At 37.8% G+C, this 17,174-nt stretch overlaps 1 protein-coding gene across 9 annotated transcripts in view; it reads left to right on the plus strand.

Moving 5' to 3' along the window:
* The window catches only part of kiaa1549lb (KIAA1549-like b), a 69,021-nt gene that overhangs the window by 9,950 nt on the left and 41,897 nt on the right, over positions 1-17,174 (plus strand). The window contains exon 2 of one of the 9 annotated variants that reach the window (XM_042415468.1): positions 15,030-15,313. The exons of the other annotated variants lie outside the window; for them this stretch is intronic. Within the exon in view, the coding sequence (XP_042271402.1) occupies positions 15,181-15,313 (133 nt within the window). The 5' untranslated portion in view covers positions 15,030-15,180. The remainder of the gene's footprint in view (positions 1-15,029; positions 15,314-17,174) is intronic. 9 annotated transcript variants of the gene reach the window in all.

Here is a 17,174-nt window from a genome sequence, read left to right on the forward strand (position 1 = left end):
GCATACACACATACACAAACAAACTCGTGTTACTCATGCTCCGATCTCATACACAACTGTAATAAATGTCTATGTGATCTACAGAATTTTTCCTTTCATCCTTCCTGGGCATCTTATTAGCCTGTCCTCAGAGACTGTCCCATCTGACAGTTTTACAAGCATAGTTACTATCATTTCAATATTGTGTGTATTTGTGTGTGTGCGCGTGTGTGTGGGTGTGTGTGAGAACTTGCCACTCTCAGCAATTTCTAACCTGCTGCAGAGAGGCAACATTGTTTTTGTTTTAATATGAATTATTTTGAATTATGGATCTAAGTTATTGGATGTTCAGTTTGTTTCTTAATATTGAGTCTATTGCGTCAGTGTTTTTGAAGCTGAAATATAAGACCTGAGACATTGCACAGGAGACCTAGAGCTCGATAATTAAATTACCGCAACGAATGTCTCTGTTTTTCATCTTCCAACCACACAAACAAATGGTTTTACTGCATAGTACAGCGTGACTGCATGCATGTGTACTTTGTTGCCTGTGGCACCGCAACGTGTCAGGTGGCTAATGAAGGTCAAGAGTATGTCCGCAGGATGAGATCATGATAGCTTATGGTATACATACAGTATGTCTCAGTAATGATATTGTCACCAAGGAGACAGACCTCTCCTTGACAGCAGATGTCATTAAGAGATGTGGATGGCACCCATTAAGCTGTGTGTACTAAGGGTTGTGGAAGTGGGGATAGAGGAGTGCACAAGTTCAAATCTGAAAAAATGACAGAATAGCCAATACAAGAAGTAAATCTGTAAGGAAAGGGGACAAAGAAGTGCAGCTTAGTGATGATTGAGGTAGAGGCAGATTCAAACTGATAGTGGAAAATTTTGTATCCTTTGCTCGCTGGTAGAAAGTTGAAGATGTTTATCATTTTTAAAGCCATTCATCAAAAAACAAAAAAAAATCGAGGCTGTGTCTGTGTGTCTTTTAGAAGAATCGCATCAGACATGTTATAAATAAGAATAAGAAAATATGTCATATAATATAAGAAAAATCACAGAATCCAGTTATTCCTCCTAGTCCAATGCTTTCAAAGACAGACTCGAAAAACAGAGGTGAACACATTATTACTTCTGCCTTTATGCTTACACTTTAATTCATATGCCACCATAGATGCACTTCTGGAAGATTTTCCCATTTTGATACATAGTGATCTGTCCTATTTCCAGTTCTGAAAGAAACCTGCTTAAAGGAGGCTACATTTCCTGGCTGAGTGAACCATTCCTGAAAAGATGGCTCCCGTGGGGACGTTCATCCTCTTAATAGTATCTGTCTTCCTTCCATTTAACTTCTGGAAGAAATCTGCAGCAGTACAGTGGGCTACTGTAAAGTAATATATAATCTTGGGTAAAAATCAAATTGAGGACTGGTAAGCTTCTGTAAAAAAATGATGAAATTTGTGCCAAGAAATATGAAGAGAGGACATAGCAGATGGTTCCGTCTGAACTCTGCTCTGCCCGCATTCACCATCACTTTTCTAGCGCTCGCTCTTTCCCACCCGTTACGCAAATATATTACGCACTGATGTATTCCTTAACGGAGCTACGCTATCAGTAGTTTCCCAGGTAATGACAGGTTGACTCATATTTCAGAACAGCGCTACACAGAGGCTCCCAAATGCTGTTGATTTCCGAATTAATGGATATTTGGCGTTATTTTTGGCATTAAAAAATATTTTTTTGACCTGGCAGGAGTTTTTGTTGTTATAACTGTAGGAAACGTTCAGTAAACGTTCACTAAACGTTGAGTACAGTTAGACCCAGCAGTCTCCATTAGGTTGGGCAAGTTCAAAGTTGTGAAAACAATGGGGGTGTTTTGAATACACCCCCGTTTTCACAGGTAATTTGTTAGTCTGTCCCTCCCGCTGCAGGAAATAATGGATTACTCCTGGAAGGCTGTTGATGTAGCACTTTGGCCAGATGAGAACATAACGACCAACTAATTGACCAGTCGACCAGGAGACTACAGCCCTTGTGAATTTATTTTAAACTGTTTATTTGTTTATTCATTTATATGTTTTTAATGTTTAAAGTGAAATAAAAAATAGGGTTGAGCTTGATTTAAACAGAAAATACATATGGTAGCCCAACATTATATGTCTGCAATTCAAATATGAGCTGTTCAAATCTTGCATCATATCCAGCTATTTTTTATTGATTTTTATATGCTCAAAAATACGTTCCCATGACTCTGTTGCATTTGACTATGTGAACGTGGTTGAAATCATCACTGAAACTCATGCCAATGGATTTTCTGTTTGCCAGACAGTCTATATGAAAAAAACCAAGTTGAATCTTAAACGGAGAGTCGGGTACAGTTCAGTACCATGAGGTGAACAAGTCAGATTTTCAGAATCTCCTTTTCTTTTTTTTTTGCTTCTATTCTTTTTTCATGAATAGTCTCTAAAAGCTGCATTTTCTGACAAAGTAAGAAAAACTCATTGAATAATATGTTGAACCTTGTGTCCTGATTTATACTTGTGAACTGTGAGTCTCAGTTCAAGTGCTGATGTGGAGTTCTTGTTGACCCCAGGGTGGCACTGAGGAGGTGTCTCTAGGAAGATTTTTCCACCAGCAACTGATGTTTTCAGTCCATTTAAATCCTCACACAAAGAGTGAAGATTCTCCTTTAAGGACAGGTTTGAAAGGATTTATTTTGGGTTTTTTGTGATGCATATAAAAATGCTTTAAGTACTTTGAAAAGTACATATGTTACATCCGTCGATGGCCATTGTATGGACCCCACTTAAAAGGTCCAATATGTGCGTCCCTTATATTCTTGTTTACATCACAATGTTTAATTTCATAGGAGTGAATGACCACAAAGTGTGAGTTAAACAGGGAACATGTGCTTAGCTCTGCCCTCCTTCCCCTCAGCTGCACAACTTCATGGCCGAAAACATATTTAATGAGCTGTCTACTTCATAGTAGTTTGTTGATGTTGTGTCACTCAGTGTTAAAACATCCCAAAAAGATCATAAAAAGGCACAAGGATTTACATTTATACATTTTTTCTGTGCGAACATGGATCACACCGTGACCCAGCTCTATTGGAAAGATATCAAAAAAGCAATATCATAATTCATTTCAGTTTTTTGTGCACCTTCTGCCAAAACAATGTAGTATCCATTGATTTGCAGTTGCCATCACAGTGAACTATTCTGTCTGGATGTTAGAAACATTATCAGAAGGAAAATCCGTTTCCATTTTCCACTGAGCATTTGGTTCTTTATTCACCATCAGGTCTCACCTCTGGCGCTGCTTTCTAACAAAAACCTTCTTCTTTCTCTTATCTAAATTCTTAATTCACTTATGTAAGATGGCCTTTGAATAGCCAGGTTTTGTGGTTTTACATTCTGCATAACTGTTAACTGTGAGTCCTCTAAGAGTTCTTTGTTTCCTTAACTGCTCTCATAATTAACTTGCTTAATTAGATGTTTGTTTTACTCAGCTGAAACAGCATTATATAATGACTTCTAAATCATTTAATTGCATATTTCCATAAAAAAAATGGAGCAAAAAAGAAAAAGAAATGACAGTTCATGTTTACGTCAGTCTGCAGTTACAACTGCATTATGACGCAACAATAGAGTTGCGTCATAATGCAGTTGCAATGCAACTTACCTAGCAGCAGGTATAAAAACTGACTTAAGCTTATTTTGATCATTTTCACATCACAGTGAAAAGAATAAAACCAAACGTGGGCTGGAAGGTAGGAAAATTATAGTAAGTAAAAACACTGGAATGGTCCTTTAAACAGATAAGCTAACGTGTCACAGTGTATCTATCATTCCTTAGCATGATGCAGACTAGCATCCTTATGAATATCTGTAAAATGAGACTTGTTTATCACTATTTTTAACCTCATTAAAGATATGATAGTAGGATGGCTGACATCACAGCAGTAGCTGCAGCGTGACAGAGCGCCGTCGGCTCTGTTCTGTTGGGGTGAATTGAGGATGCAGCCGAGGCTTTTCGTTTGAGAGCTCATCCATCATGCCGCCTGCTGGAATCGGTGGTGATCTCTGTTTGCCTCAGCTGTGTGGAGTGTCAAGGTCGAATGTATGAGCGCTGTGATGTGAAGCATGAACAGTGCCAACGTCGTAGCTCAAACATGTGTTGTTTGACCTGCTATTCAGCTATGGTAAAACGCAAAATGCAGCCATGTCTTGTTTTTGTTTTCACCTGTATGTCTGAAAGTTTTTTTCTCTGTTCTTGTTTTCTGTGTTTCCTTCGAATGTGCCCAAATATGTGTAGTGTAGAGTGTTTCTATTGCTGTCACAAAAGGAGCAGTCCAAGAAATATCTCTGAAACTGCACATCTTGTGATGAACTGCATAGACAAGTTATTTCCATATTTCTCACTGACTCACCAACACTTACCCAGTGGTCATTATTGTGATAGTTGCTCCCAGTGCGGCCTCAATGAACCTCCTCAAGAGATGCCAGGGGTGCAGATAAAAAGATGATCTTCATAATCGGTTAAACTACTGACAGACTGTAAAATATCATAATAACGTGAAACATGCCCATCACAATTTTCCAGAGCCCAAGTTCTGTTTTTTGTCCAACCAGAAATACAAAATTTAAAGATATTCAGTTCATAGAAGACCAAGAAAACCAGCAAATGTTCACATTTGAATGGCTGAAACTTAAACTGCTTTAAAAAATGACTTAGACAATTAATTGATTATGTAAAATGTAATCTGTGTATATTTTTCTGGATCTGATCTGTTAATTGACTGTTTCAGCTCAGCACATTTTTGCATTGAAGTACATAGCCTAATTCATATTATCCATTAAAAACATTTATAAACACTTACTTAAGGAAGCGTTCCAAAATTCTTCCAAAAAATGTTTAAAAATTCCCAAATCCTTCCCAATCCCAAAAATTAAAAAAACAGATTAGTTTGTGTCTTGCAACATGCAGTGACCCCAGATTACAGTGCACTTTGATTGTATTACATACAGTGTGCTCAACTAGAGTGTGGATTTCGGAGGGGATCCTGGAAGCTTAACAGGCTTATCCCACCTTGTTATCCCTCGTTGTCCTCTTTCCCTCCATCCTCCTCATGCCTCAGCTAACCTCTGCTGCACCGCAGCCAATAAATACAGTCAGAGTCAGGAGTCAGTACATCTGCTCAGACTCTTGGTTGGGACCTTTCAGGAGCTGGTTAGATAGTCATGGCAGCCATTTAAATTGATTATCATGTCTATTTTTGTATATTTTCAACTGAAATACTGTATAGATTCAAGCCTCTTGACCTGTAATAATCAATCACATAATGAAAAAAAACATAAAAGTAAAGTCATTTGGTTGAGCTGCTCATGACACTGCGTGTGTGATCAAGGTCGAGTGTAGGATGGTTCATGCGGCAAATATGTGGACAACTGCTGCTGTATGTCTTTGTTATGTCACTTAATTGTCGTCTTTTGCATCATGTTCATGTTAATACACCTGCGAGCCAATTTGGTTTGACGTGGAAAGCATGAATTATGTATTGCGTTGACAGAATTGGAGTCACTTTATTCATAAAGTAAAGTAAATGCAGAGAAATTTGCCTTAATGACATTGGTGTCAGAACTAGAGATGCAAGATTTTATGTGTGTAAATTTAACATGAATAACTTATTAGTGAATTGATTTGGGTAAATTAGTGTCATTACCATAAAAAATGAGACCATTAAAAGGTGTTTGGCTGCCTGCATTTTAAATGATGTTCTCTGGGGTTTGGATTTTGTGGGAAATCCACTGAAGCAAAGAGGTAGAAAACTATTGTGCTCATCAACAGTTTATAAGCTGTTCATTAATTATACTTATTGCTTATCAGCTTGTATCCTTCTTTACGCTCCACAGAGTAATCGAACACAGTGATTTTGGGATAATGTGATTTGAATTTTAATAAATAGTTGGAGGTAATTACATTAAAATACTTCAATTAATGTGACAATAATATTAAAATAAAAAGTGCCACATACTGTACCTTTCAAATATGTTGCTATGGTGATAACAATACCTTAAATTTGTGCAGGAGTTTAGTGAAGGACATATAAGAATCAGTAGGTACGTTCAACAGTCTGTCACTTGGCAGGATGAGCTTTGACTTCCTCTGAAGTCTCTCTACGGGCCCAATTAGATGAGACATGTGATCTCCTAACAGTGAGTTCTCTCAAGGAGTCTGTTTTTTTTTTTTTTTTTTTAGCTCAGACTGTCACAGGTGACCAAGTCATTACTTCACACAAGTCTGCCAACAGCGCTGTGATGTGATGGGCTTTTGAATATCAGCCTGCAGGCCTCACATCTCACTGTGCCCACTCTGTGGGGACAAATTCTCTTCATGAATGTATTTTATTGATTTATTGAAACTTACTTTGTGGTATTAGATTATTGCAGGATGGCATGGCATTAAAAACTTGAGATATCTTAAAAGGGTTGCTGGAATTGAATGTTTTACTCTGCTTTTGTCATCACTTAATCTCAACCTTTTATACTCAGTCCTAAGATAATAATTTCCCACACTGACTATAACAGAGTCTCTACCTAAAGAACCAGAGTAGATGTGAACATAATGAGTAATACTTGTAAATGTGAAATTGATATCATTGAGGCTTCTGTATTGAACCTCTCTCAGCTGAGTACTGATTTCTTAAAATACTATAGGCCAATACTTTTCTAATAAGGTTGAGCATATAATCATACTCCATGACCTAATACTGCAGCATAAGAAATGATTGTTAGGGTATCTCTTATAGTATTGATAAGTATCAAATAACATTTAGCTTGATTGTGGTGAAGTAAAAGCACAGGTAATCATTTGTTTCATACGAAACCAGAAGCGATCTTTGTTCTGACGTCCAGCACAAAGTCTTGTCTGCAGCTGTTTGTGATTCAACCTTTATATGAGACCCTCATGTTCATGTTCAACCAGTATGTCATCTCATCAGTTGCTGCGTCACTATCTGATGCCCTCCCTTGACCCATACCTGTCATTTCACACCAACAACCTGCCATGTCATAATCCCTAGACCCATCTCAGTCCCAGCTTGCAGCTAAATTCCTACACTCGTCCCCTGCCTGCTCTCATATGTACGACCCCAGGAGATGGCCATGAGCTCCAGTTTCATACAGTCCCTCCTCTCGCTCTATCGCTGTTTGATACACATACAGTACATACACAGTGTGTGTGAGGCTGTAGCAGGACCAGAAGTTATTTGACGTATATAATATTTTTGAAGATTTATCAGATATGTGTCCATATTATTAACCTGGTTTGAAGATTTGTTGGACAGAAATATGAGCAAGATCAGGAACCAAATGTATTTACCATGCACATGTGAAACCACGCAGGTTTCTGGATACATAAAAGTCCATGAGTGGTGAAAATGTGCATACTGGTGCACATCTTTCACACCAAGTGTACTTTTGAGTCTGATTAGTGTGATGTTGTGAGTTGGCAAAAAAGGATCATAAAAGTGTGGATTTTGGTGACATTTTATTTAGAACTTTTATCTTGAACCAAAAAACCTTCATTATGATTACATAGTGATGCGTGAGTGATCAGCAACCTTTTTTTGACAAACCTTAATTTCGTTCTATCTTGACTAAATATGTTTGTCACTATGCATAATAATTATAATGATAGTGATTTTTTTTTATAAATAAACAAATAAATACATTTTTTTTTTTTTTAAATTCTTTATCTTTATATAAATAAAGATTATTATTCTGTATTATTGGGGGGTAAGAATAACCTACACCTTAAGGTGTGACCAATTAACAGGTTTTTAAAACACCACTATACAAAGGCTGTAGCTGTGTGTAATGGCTGTGCTAAATACAATATGATACAATGGCTGCTTTGGCTTTGCTGGAAGATATCGCTATTGCGCAATTTAGGCGAGAACGAGTCTTCAGAGACCATACTGATATTCTGGCTCATGATGATGAATGGCTAATGCACCATTTTTGATTTCCAAGAGCTGTTCTTTTAGAATTGTGTGCTGAACTGGGCCCTGTGTTGGAACGGCACTCTTGGAGAAGCCATGGCATCCCCGTCCATCTACAGGTGTTGACAACAGTCGGGTTTTTGGCGACGGGGATGTTTCAACTACAGCTTGTGGACAGATCAGGGATATCCCAGTCTGCCCTGAGACGGGTCATGCCCATGGTGTGAGGTGGCATAATTTCGTTCTGTAATAGATACATCAGGTTCCCTTACGCAGCAGCTGAGCAGGCCAACATCAAAATGCAATTTGCAGCAATGTCTGCTTTCCCAGAAGTAATCAGAGCTATCGACTGCACACACGTTGTGATAAGGGCACCTTGGGAGGATGAATTTGTTTACATTAATCAAAAACATTTTCACTCCGTCAATGTCCAGATCATTTGTGATGTGCAAATGATGCTAACAAATGTGGTTGTCAAATGGCCTGGGTCAAGCCACGATTCATTTATACTGTCTCAAAGCTGTGTTGGGAGGAGACTTCAAGCTGGAGCAGTGCCAGATGGATGGCTTCTTGGTAAGATGTGATTAATTACTGACCTTTGATAATTATGCTGTTTCCGTTTCACGCAATTTAAACAATTAAATGCACACATTTTATACCCACAGGTGACAGTGGGTATGCATTGAAGCTATGGCTGCTTACGCAGTTTACAAAGCCCCAGAGCGCACAACAGACGTGCTATAATGTGGTGGCTGGTGTTGCCTCTGGGCTTGGTGGTGAAGTAAAAGAAGACTTATTTTTGGTGGTTTTAATGGGACTATGATTGCCTGCAGAATCCTGCTGAGCTCTCTGACTTCCAGTCATCCTGTCTGCTCCAGCAAGGTTCATCTGATCACCCCATGCATCAAAGCAATATTCCACCCTGAAATATTCTTAAATTTTTATGGAACATTAATCTGTAATGATTAGTGGATTTCAAGTATTATTTTGTGATGAAATGGACTCAATTTCCTCCAAACCTAACCAGTCTATTTCTAATCCAAGGAATATTTTTTTTATATTTTACAGAATGTTGAGGAGTAACTTTAGACCCTGATACAGGCATTTTCACAACAGACATTTTGACACATCATTGCAGGCAAAGCACAGTAATCAATGACGTAAATAACAACTACATTCCATTAAGGTGAATCAGTTCCACGTCCCTGGTATTGTTCATACTGGCTTACTCAAATGGTTTACTGGAATACTTTGTAGATATTTTGACATGTCATAAGGAAAAGCACAGGTGTTAGTAAGAATTTTATTAACCTGCTTTGGTTTCAGAGTCCTGGGGCCTGTACTACAAAGTGAGATTAGTAGGTTAGCCAGTTATCTCTGGGCTTAACTCAGGTTTTCTGGTATCACGAAGCTGGCTCACTTTTAACTGGGATAAATCACCGTGGCAACTTATGCTGATCAGCTAACCTGCTGGTCAACTTCAGAGGATTGAATCACAGTCTGTCACCCCGACCACTGACCAATCAGATCACTGGAAAAATGGAGTCGTCATTCCTACAGGATCCCAACATGGATAAAAGTCCTGAGTTTATGATAAAGTGACAAGTAAAAAGAGCAATATGTATTTTTGTAGACCAGTTGAAACATTTTATTGTTCCAGGCTTTCTATTTCCACTCAGGTTTTAAAACAGAGCTTCTAACAAACGGAGAGACTGTTTACGACACTAAACACATAATGATGATTTTGGCTGCATTTTAATTGTGCAAACTTGACTTTATCCCCGGAGTGACAGCTGACAGTGTGGATGATTTTATATTCTGACTCCAGCTCAGAATAACAGCTCAGAAGCTCAGAATAACATCGGACAACTGTGTGATGATAATTGGAAATAAAAACGAAGGACCGTCTTTGACAAGAAAAATAATCTACACACTGTTAATTCCCATGATTTTAAATGCAACATTTCGGTGAGATAGACCTCATATGTCATTAACTACTTTTCCACTCTTGCCCCAGTGACAGAAAGTCTTTACATTTACATTTACAGTCTTTACTTTACATTACTTTTAAGTTTTTTTGATGTGACATATTCAGAATGGTTTCTTCATCACCCCGCTAAATAGCAAAAATACTCGCTATACACTTAAGTCATATATAATAATACGTACATGTATTTAAGCCTTAGCCTACTTTTAATATATGGAAATTATTTCTAGTGTTTCTACATCTTCTTATTCTGTTGTATGATTACAGGCTTTCGTTAACATTTCACATCGTTGAATATGACTTTTTGCTGTTTTTGCTTCGGATTATCATTTAATCTCATCATATGAAGTACTTCATTCATGGTTCTGATGATGTCACTCGTAATTAACAACCCCGCCTCTTTTACATGAGCATGCTCATAACTGGATAGGAAAACTGAGCTAGTTGATAGCCAGCGTTATGATAGCTTCGCCAGCTTCGCCAATGTTAGTCTCAGTGAAGCCAGCTCACCCAAAGAGAGCCAGACTAAGTTGAACCTGCTTCATAGTACAGGCTCCAGGTATTGCTGGCTCACTGTCACACCTTATTGGGACACTTGAATGAAACTGCTATTATTAATGTTATTAGTAGCACCTGCATAGTAATGCTGCACCTCTTCAGAACATCTTACAACAAAGTTACAAATGTGAGCTAAATTTATTTGGTCTGCTTAACACCATAGATTTTATTTAAGTAGCCTATCTTTCAGCAGAAAGTGGTTAAGACTTGGGAGTTCTTTGGTCTGACACCATTTAATTAATCTTGCTTAATGTTTATGTACCACAACTTCAACACGTTGAGAGTGAAAAGGGTAGAGAACACTGTAATGAAATTAATTCTTAAGACTATTTAAAAATTTTACTCTCAAACTGCAGATTAGAGACACTGGAAGGACTGGTTTGAGTGTTAATGAGTTATTCAGTGCGGCCATTCATTAGTAGAGCAGACACAAGTGAAAGCTCTATCTCAATCTTTGATCAGTACAAATTGTTCCACTTGGCATTTGACTATCTCTGCACACATCAAACATATGTTTTACAGCATTTTGGAAGTCTTTTGTACTGTTTTAGATCTTTATCTTTATTCAGCAACACAGCAGACGTGCAGAAAATTATAAAAACTCAAATGACAATTTTCTGGAGTAGTTTTGTTCAGCAGAACAGTGTCTTTATTTTTCTTTCTCCAAACAGTTACAGCACCTTGATTCCTGAATTTACATAATGAGGCTCAGAAATCAATTCATTTTGGCTGCTGTTCCTCCATTTTCACAAGAAGGGTTTGAGCCAGCAAGATATATGATCCCTTATGTGAGAGTGGAGAGAATGTGTCCCCTGTCACCTTCCAAAAAGCTTGCTGAAAGCCCTGAATAATGGCTTTCAGTCTAGTTTTCTGATCCAGTGCCTGCAGTGAAAAACATAAGAGACACTTGATACAAACATTATCCTAATGTACCATATAGGGAGATACTGATACAAGATGAAATTAATGTAATATCTAGTGTTAGGTTGTTTCACAGCATATAACATCATCATCGGTCAGCCTTTAATGAGGCAGGTGACAAGGACAGTGGAGAACAGCAGTAATAGGAGTGGACAGAGTTAGCCATGACCACAGTGTCCGGAGTTGCATCAGGACAGAAGTCATTGTGTTGACATATCAGGCTGAAAAAGACGAAGAGCCTTAGTGTCAGTAGAGAGAGTGAGAGAGCAGAACACAGAGAGACAGAGAAGGCAGCGAGGGTTTCTAGCTTCCCCTGAGCCAGTTTATTGTCCACTGCTTAGTACTTTTTTCCTCTAAGGATTTGTTTTCAATATCCTCTCATTGATGAAAAAGAGAGACAACTGATGTTGGAAGGCTGCTGCATTCTTAACATGATTGATGAAAATGTTAAAATTAAAAACTAACTTTGATGTTGTAATTGTTAGATGTGCACTTTGGATGATGCTGTAGTTACATAAACCTAAAGTGAAACAGATTTATGAACTAGAAAGCACTCATCACCCATCAAAGCTGCACAATCTTTTAGATATTGTTTTTTAGTAATACAAAATGTTTGGACTTTTTTAATCTGCGTTCATAAGGTACATGTCCCAGATGTGTTTCATTCGTGCATTTTCATTCATATTACAATGTCATGACATACTTCAAAGTGAGTCTGTGTAATATTTGCTGAGCAGGGCTTACTGTGGCCACAAGAGACAATTACAAGATAATAATGAATGCTACAATGTCGTGTAACAGTAGAGGATGTACAACAGTCTTGCAACAGTCTTAAAGTCAACAGACTGACTAAGTGTTGTCACAATATCCATGTAAAGATAGCTAACAGTAGCTAATATTAGCTAACATTAACCAACAGAAGCTACTGGTCATACCAGACCATGTAAGGCTGCAGCAAAACCCTTGTGTGTGTTGAACTGAGCAATGATTTGTTATTTTACTTACAAATTCACTTTTCATTTGTAGGACAAACATTGTTGTTTCTTCCTTCAAAACTTACAGTGTGGCTTTAAACAAGTCCTACATCCACGCCACAAACAGACGATATGTTCCTTGGCCGAACTTTTAGTTTTTGAGATACGCTAACTAACAAACAGATAATAAATCAGGCAGGATCAAAAACATAACCTTCATGGTGGAAGTAATGAATGAGTGAATGAATGAACATCTCTCTTAATAAAATGTCCACATCTCTGCGTGGTTGCAGATTTAAGTGTTTGCTGGACTGTGTTCCAGACAGCTGATGCGTGTCGCATCCTACTGTGCTGTTTGCAACCTCTGAAGAAAATAAAAAGCATAGCTGGGGTGTGTGACATCCTCCCCCCCATCTGTACTGTCACCTCAGCAGTGCCTGGCATCACTGCTACCACCCTCTTCTGGCCCTGCTCAGACATGAAGTCTCCATACACAGGCAAAAAAAAATCAGCGAGGATATGTGCAATACATATGCTCATATGCTGCAATACATATGCTCTCCTTCCAGACTTCCCTCCACCCCACTATTAATATATTTTTAATAGGACAACAGCTCAAAGCAATGGTATGCCTCTGCCTTCAATACACAGTCAAAACATAGCAGGGACATCTGAGGTACTTCCTCAGAAGCAATCGATCAAGCTTCTAAAATTTGTTTCTTTGCTCCCAGGGTTCCCTCCACCTCACTATTGAATTGTACTCTCTTGTTTACCATTTTCTGCACATAAGAGAACAAAAACAGCTCAAAGCAAAAGGAGAAGGAGTGTGTAATATGAGTGGAAGCAGCGGGAGCCGCAGCAGTGTCATGTCTGTGTCCTAGTAGCTCAAAGATAGTGCTGGCTGCAGAGGGGGAAAACGCTGTGGAAATGAGGTCTGCGATTTGCATGTGCTTGTTGCAGAAGGTTTCAGAGAAGTGAGAATCATGTAGCTAAAGATAAATACCTAAACCAAACATTTTATTGATCATACATGCTTAATTGCACTGAGCCTCATACGCAACAATGTTCCCTGTTTATATTCCCTTAAATGGCTTTAAAGTTGGAAAATGATGTTTGCACTAAGTGAAATATTTAGACCCAAGACTCAGTGTTTTTATGGTTGCAACCCATTACATGGAAGAAAGGTGTCTTGTGAATCATTTTTTAGACATTTATGTCTTAAAATACCATGTTTTGTCTGACCAACAGTCCAAAACCAAATGATATTTAATGTGCAATGATATAAAACAAAAAAAATTGCATATTTTCACATTTAAGAATCTGAAACCAACAAATATTTGTTTGTTGTTTGTAAATGTCTGACTTAAACTATTAATCAATAATGCAAATTGTTACTGATACATTTCTGATTTATTTTTTGTCCATTGACTAATAGTTTTAGCACAATTTTCTCTGTAAAATCACCCTTTACTTAAACTATCAAGTTGAAAAAGTATTACTTGCAGTAATGTGACATCATCTGTTACTATGCTTTCCAGAGAGAAGCTAGATAGTGTGAGGAATCATGAAGATAAATTACTTTTGTTAGGAATGACTAGCAGACTTGTGGACTGCAGATTTTTCACTGCAGTTACCTCCCAAAGTGACCACAAATTCAATCCTTTTCTTTCTCTTGTACCACTCTTTACCCGACTGCTGCACTTATTTTTCTTGTCTTGGTAGGTCTATGCCATTTTCTTTTTCCACACCTCCCAGCCCACCCTTTCTCATCACTCTCTGTCTCTCTGTTTCTCTTTCTCTCCTTTTATCTGCACACCTTTTCCATTCTAGTCCGGGGTTGAAATCCTCCCATATGCTCAGCTCTATCAGAGCAGGTGGCAAACCACAGGTGGACCCCACACCTCCGCTAGAACTGGCGTCCGTCCCGCTACACCCAAATTCATGTCTCCACTGGGCGCGTTAAAGCAGGAGGAAGGGGGCCAGGAAGTTCTCTTTCATTTTGATGATCAGATGGTTTGACTGAGTGACCTCTTGGTGGCCTTGAAACCGGTCACATATCCTTTGTTATGTTAGAGCCCTTTTGTGAATACAGAAATATATTTCCCTTCTTACCATTCTTTGTTTTACATCATCAGTTTTTTAAGGATTGGATTCAAATTGCAGTATAGCAATTTCACTAATCACATTTTACTACATCAGTCATTTATTAAAGAATGGGAATTAAGTGGGATCATGCATACAGCCTTTAAGGAATGAATGTTGGCAGTTAATTAAAGTCAATGATTTATTCCGGTGAAAACAAATTATGAAAAGCATTTATACCAATTTTCTGGGATATTGGTGACATTTAAGAGTTCATTCAGAGTTAGTGACCTGGAACTTTTACTGAATTTATAGGTACAAGATCCTATTATATATAAGTATGTGTGAGTACACTGCCTCAGGCTAATCATCATGTATGTCATTCAGAAAGCATGGATTTAAGGGCCTCAGTAATTTCCAGTATGTGCTGGACAATTCTCTGGATTTCACAGTTTATATTCATTTTTGTTCTGGAAAACATAAAGACATGATGTATGAGTATGCTTTTGCAATCCAGGTACATGTCTGTCATCAAAAGGGTCCCCCTGAACTCAGCTTGTGTCCCTCCAACACTGAAGGAGTTGTATGTGAGTGCTATCTGGATGCACTTCAGCAAGGGAAACATGCTGAGGGGGTGGGAGATGTGACAGGACTGCAAAGCTTTGTAAATGGATAAAAGAACCCCTATATGGATGTGTCGAGGATGTGCTGAGAATAAAAGGAGAGAAGAGGACACGAATGGCAGGGAGACAACTCCACATTGGACGTCTTGGTGCATTAATCACCTCCAGCATCTTCATGGTAGTTACTGTAATGTAAACCTCCATCTCTCTCTCTCTCTCTCTCTTTCTGTCTTTTACCGAGCCATAATTTCTGCAAGGGCAGAACACATTGTAACATTGAGTCCATTGTGTGTTTTTATCTTAGCAATGCTTGAGCACACGGCTGCCATCTCTTGAATAATTCTATTTGTTCCACTTTGAAGATTGTTTCGTCTTTCTCTCCTTTGGGAATACATAAATGTCTGCCCTTGGTGTCCTTTGTGAGACTATTTGAAAGATGACTATGTTTACACCCCCAAACCTGGTGTAGTTTGTTTTCATGTTGGTGCATAGGTTAAAATGATCTCCAGAGAATATTCAATTAAAACATTGTACTTGAAAGTCAATTTGTTATTTATTACAACTATCAGACTGCATCAAGATTAATCCTGACAACCCCAGCAATCTAAAAATGTGTACTGTATGAATCAAGTCTCTTACACGGTGGTGTGACTTACCTGACTCTTTGTAATGGCTCGATTTGTCATATTTAGAGAAGGTAATTCTGTGCTGACGTGCAGCCTGGATGAATATGCACTCTGCTTATGCAATCAGATTTTTCACGCTGTCAGTTAATGGGACAGAGTATCAACATGACATTTTATACACTTTTTTTGGCTAATAGGCAGCAGGGATTTGGTACCACTTCCTAATAAAGCACACTTTATAATGGATTTATTAGTTGTAACTAATGGTTTTGTTAATGGTTAATTAATCATTTACTAATTCTTTGTTAGATCAATTATAAGTCATTAAGAACAGCTTTTGGGTTGCCAGTTTGTGAAAAACTCCTTTGGCTTGTTTTAATCCTTCTACAGAATTGCACTTCAATTCAAAGGAAGACCCTCCAATTGGCATTTGACTACTTACCCTCTGGACCAAAATCCATTTATTTACAACTTAGAAGTACAGAGAAGCACAGACTTGATGGGTTGTTGTAAATGGAGCTGCAACTAACAGTTATTTTCATTATTGATTAATCTGTTGATTATTTTCTTGATTAATTGATTATTCATTTGGTCTATAAAATGTCAGAAAATGGTGAAAAATGTCAGTCACTGTTTCTCAAAGCCCAAGATGCAACCTAAAATGTGTTATCCCGACCAACAGTCCACAACCCAAAGATACTCAAAATATTGTTATATTGTTATTGACTCTAAACAATCAATTATCAAAATAGTTGGTGATTAAATTTCTGTTGATCGATTAATTGACTAATCGTTACAGCTGTACATGTAAATAGCCTTTATTATTGACTTACTAATATTTATAACTGCAGACTTGATGGCTAATTAGAAAGGTAGAGAATAACACAAGTATTTATTAGTGGATTATCTATGTACCAATGTAATAATATAATAATAAAAGGATTGAAAATTAAGTCATCAGCACTTGCAAATAAGTATGTAACACTTTTAATAATAATGCACAGCAGCATCAGGAAACGGATGCGTTTTGGCCTTAAGCTTTCCTCTGCGTTTCTGAGACATATGTGGGTGTGATGCCTCTTAAACAGCAGCCAGGGACCTGCTGGTGATTAACATCCATCCAAACATCATCATCAAAAGACAAATAATAGTAAGAAAAATATCAGTAAGAAAAATTAAGTCATAAGAGGAAATATACCACATTCTGTTATTGCAACAACTAGATAATTGACCAATTACTTTATACACTAACAATAAGAAAATGCATGTATGGACATATGTAAACTCATCATGTGCAGAACCCCCATAGAAAATACAAATGCATATACATAAATAAAAGTTTCTTCTTCCTATCTTCTCCCTTCAACAGTGGCATAACAGCCATGAACAGTAGCCTACAAACTCCATGGCCAA

This window comes from Thunnus maccoyii, chromosome 1, assembly GCF_910596095.1.
Source record: "Thunnus maccoyii chromosome 1, fThuMac1.1, whole genome shotgun sequence".
Lineage (NCBI taxonomy): Eukaryota > Metazoa > Chordata > Actinopteri > Scombriformes > Scombridae > Thunnus > Thunnus maccoyii.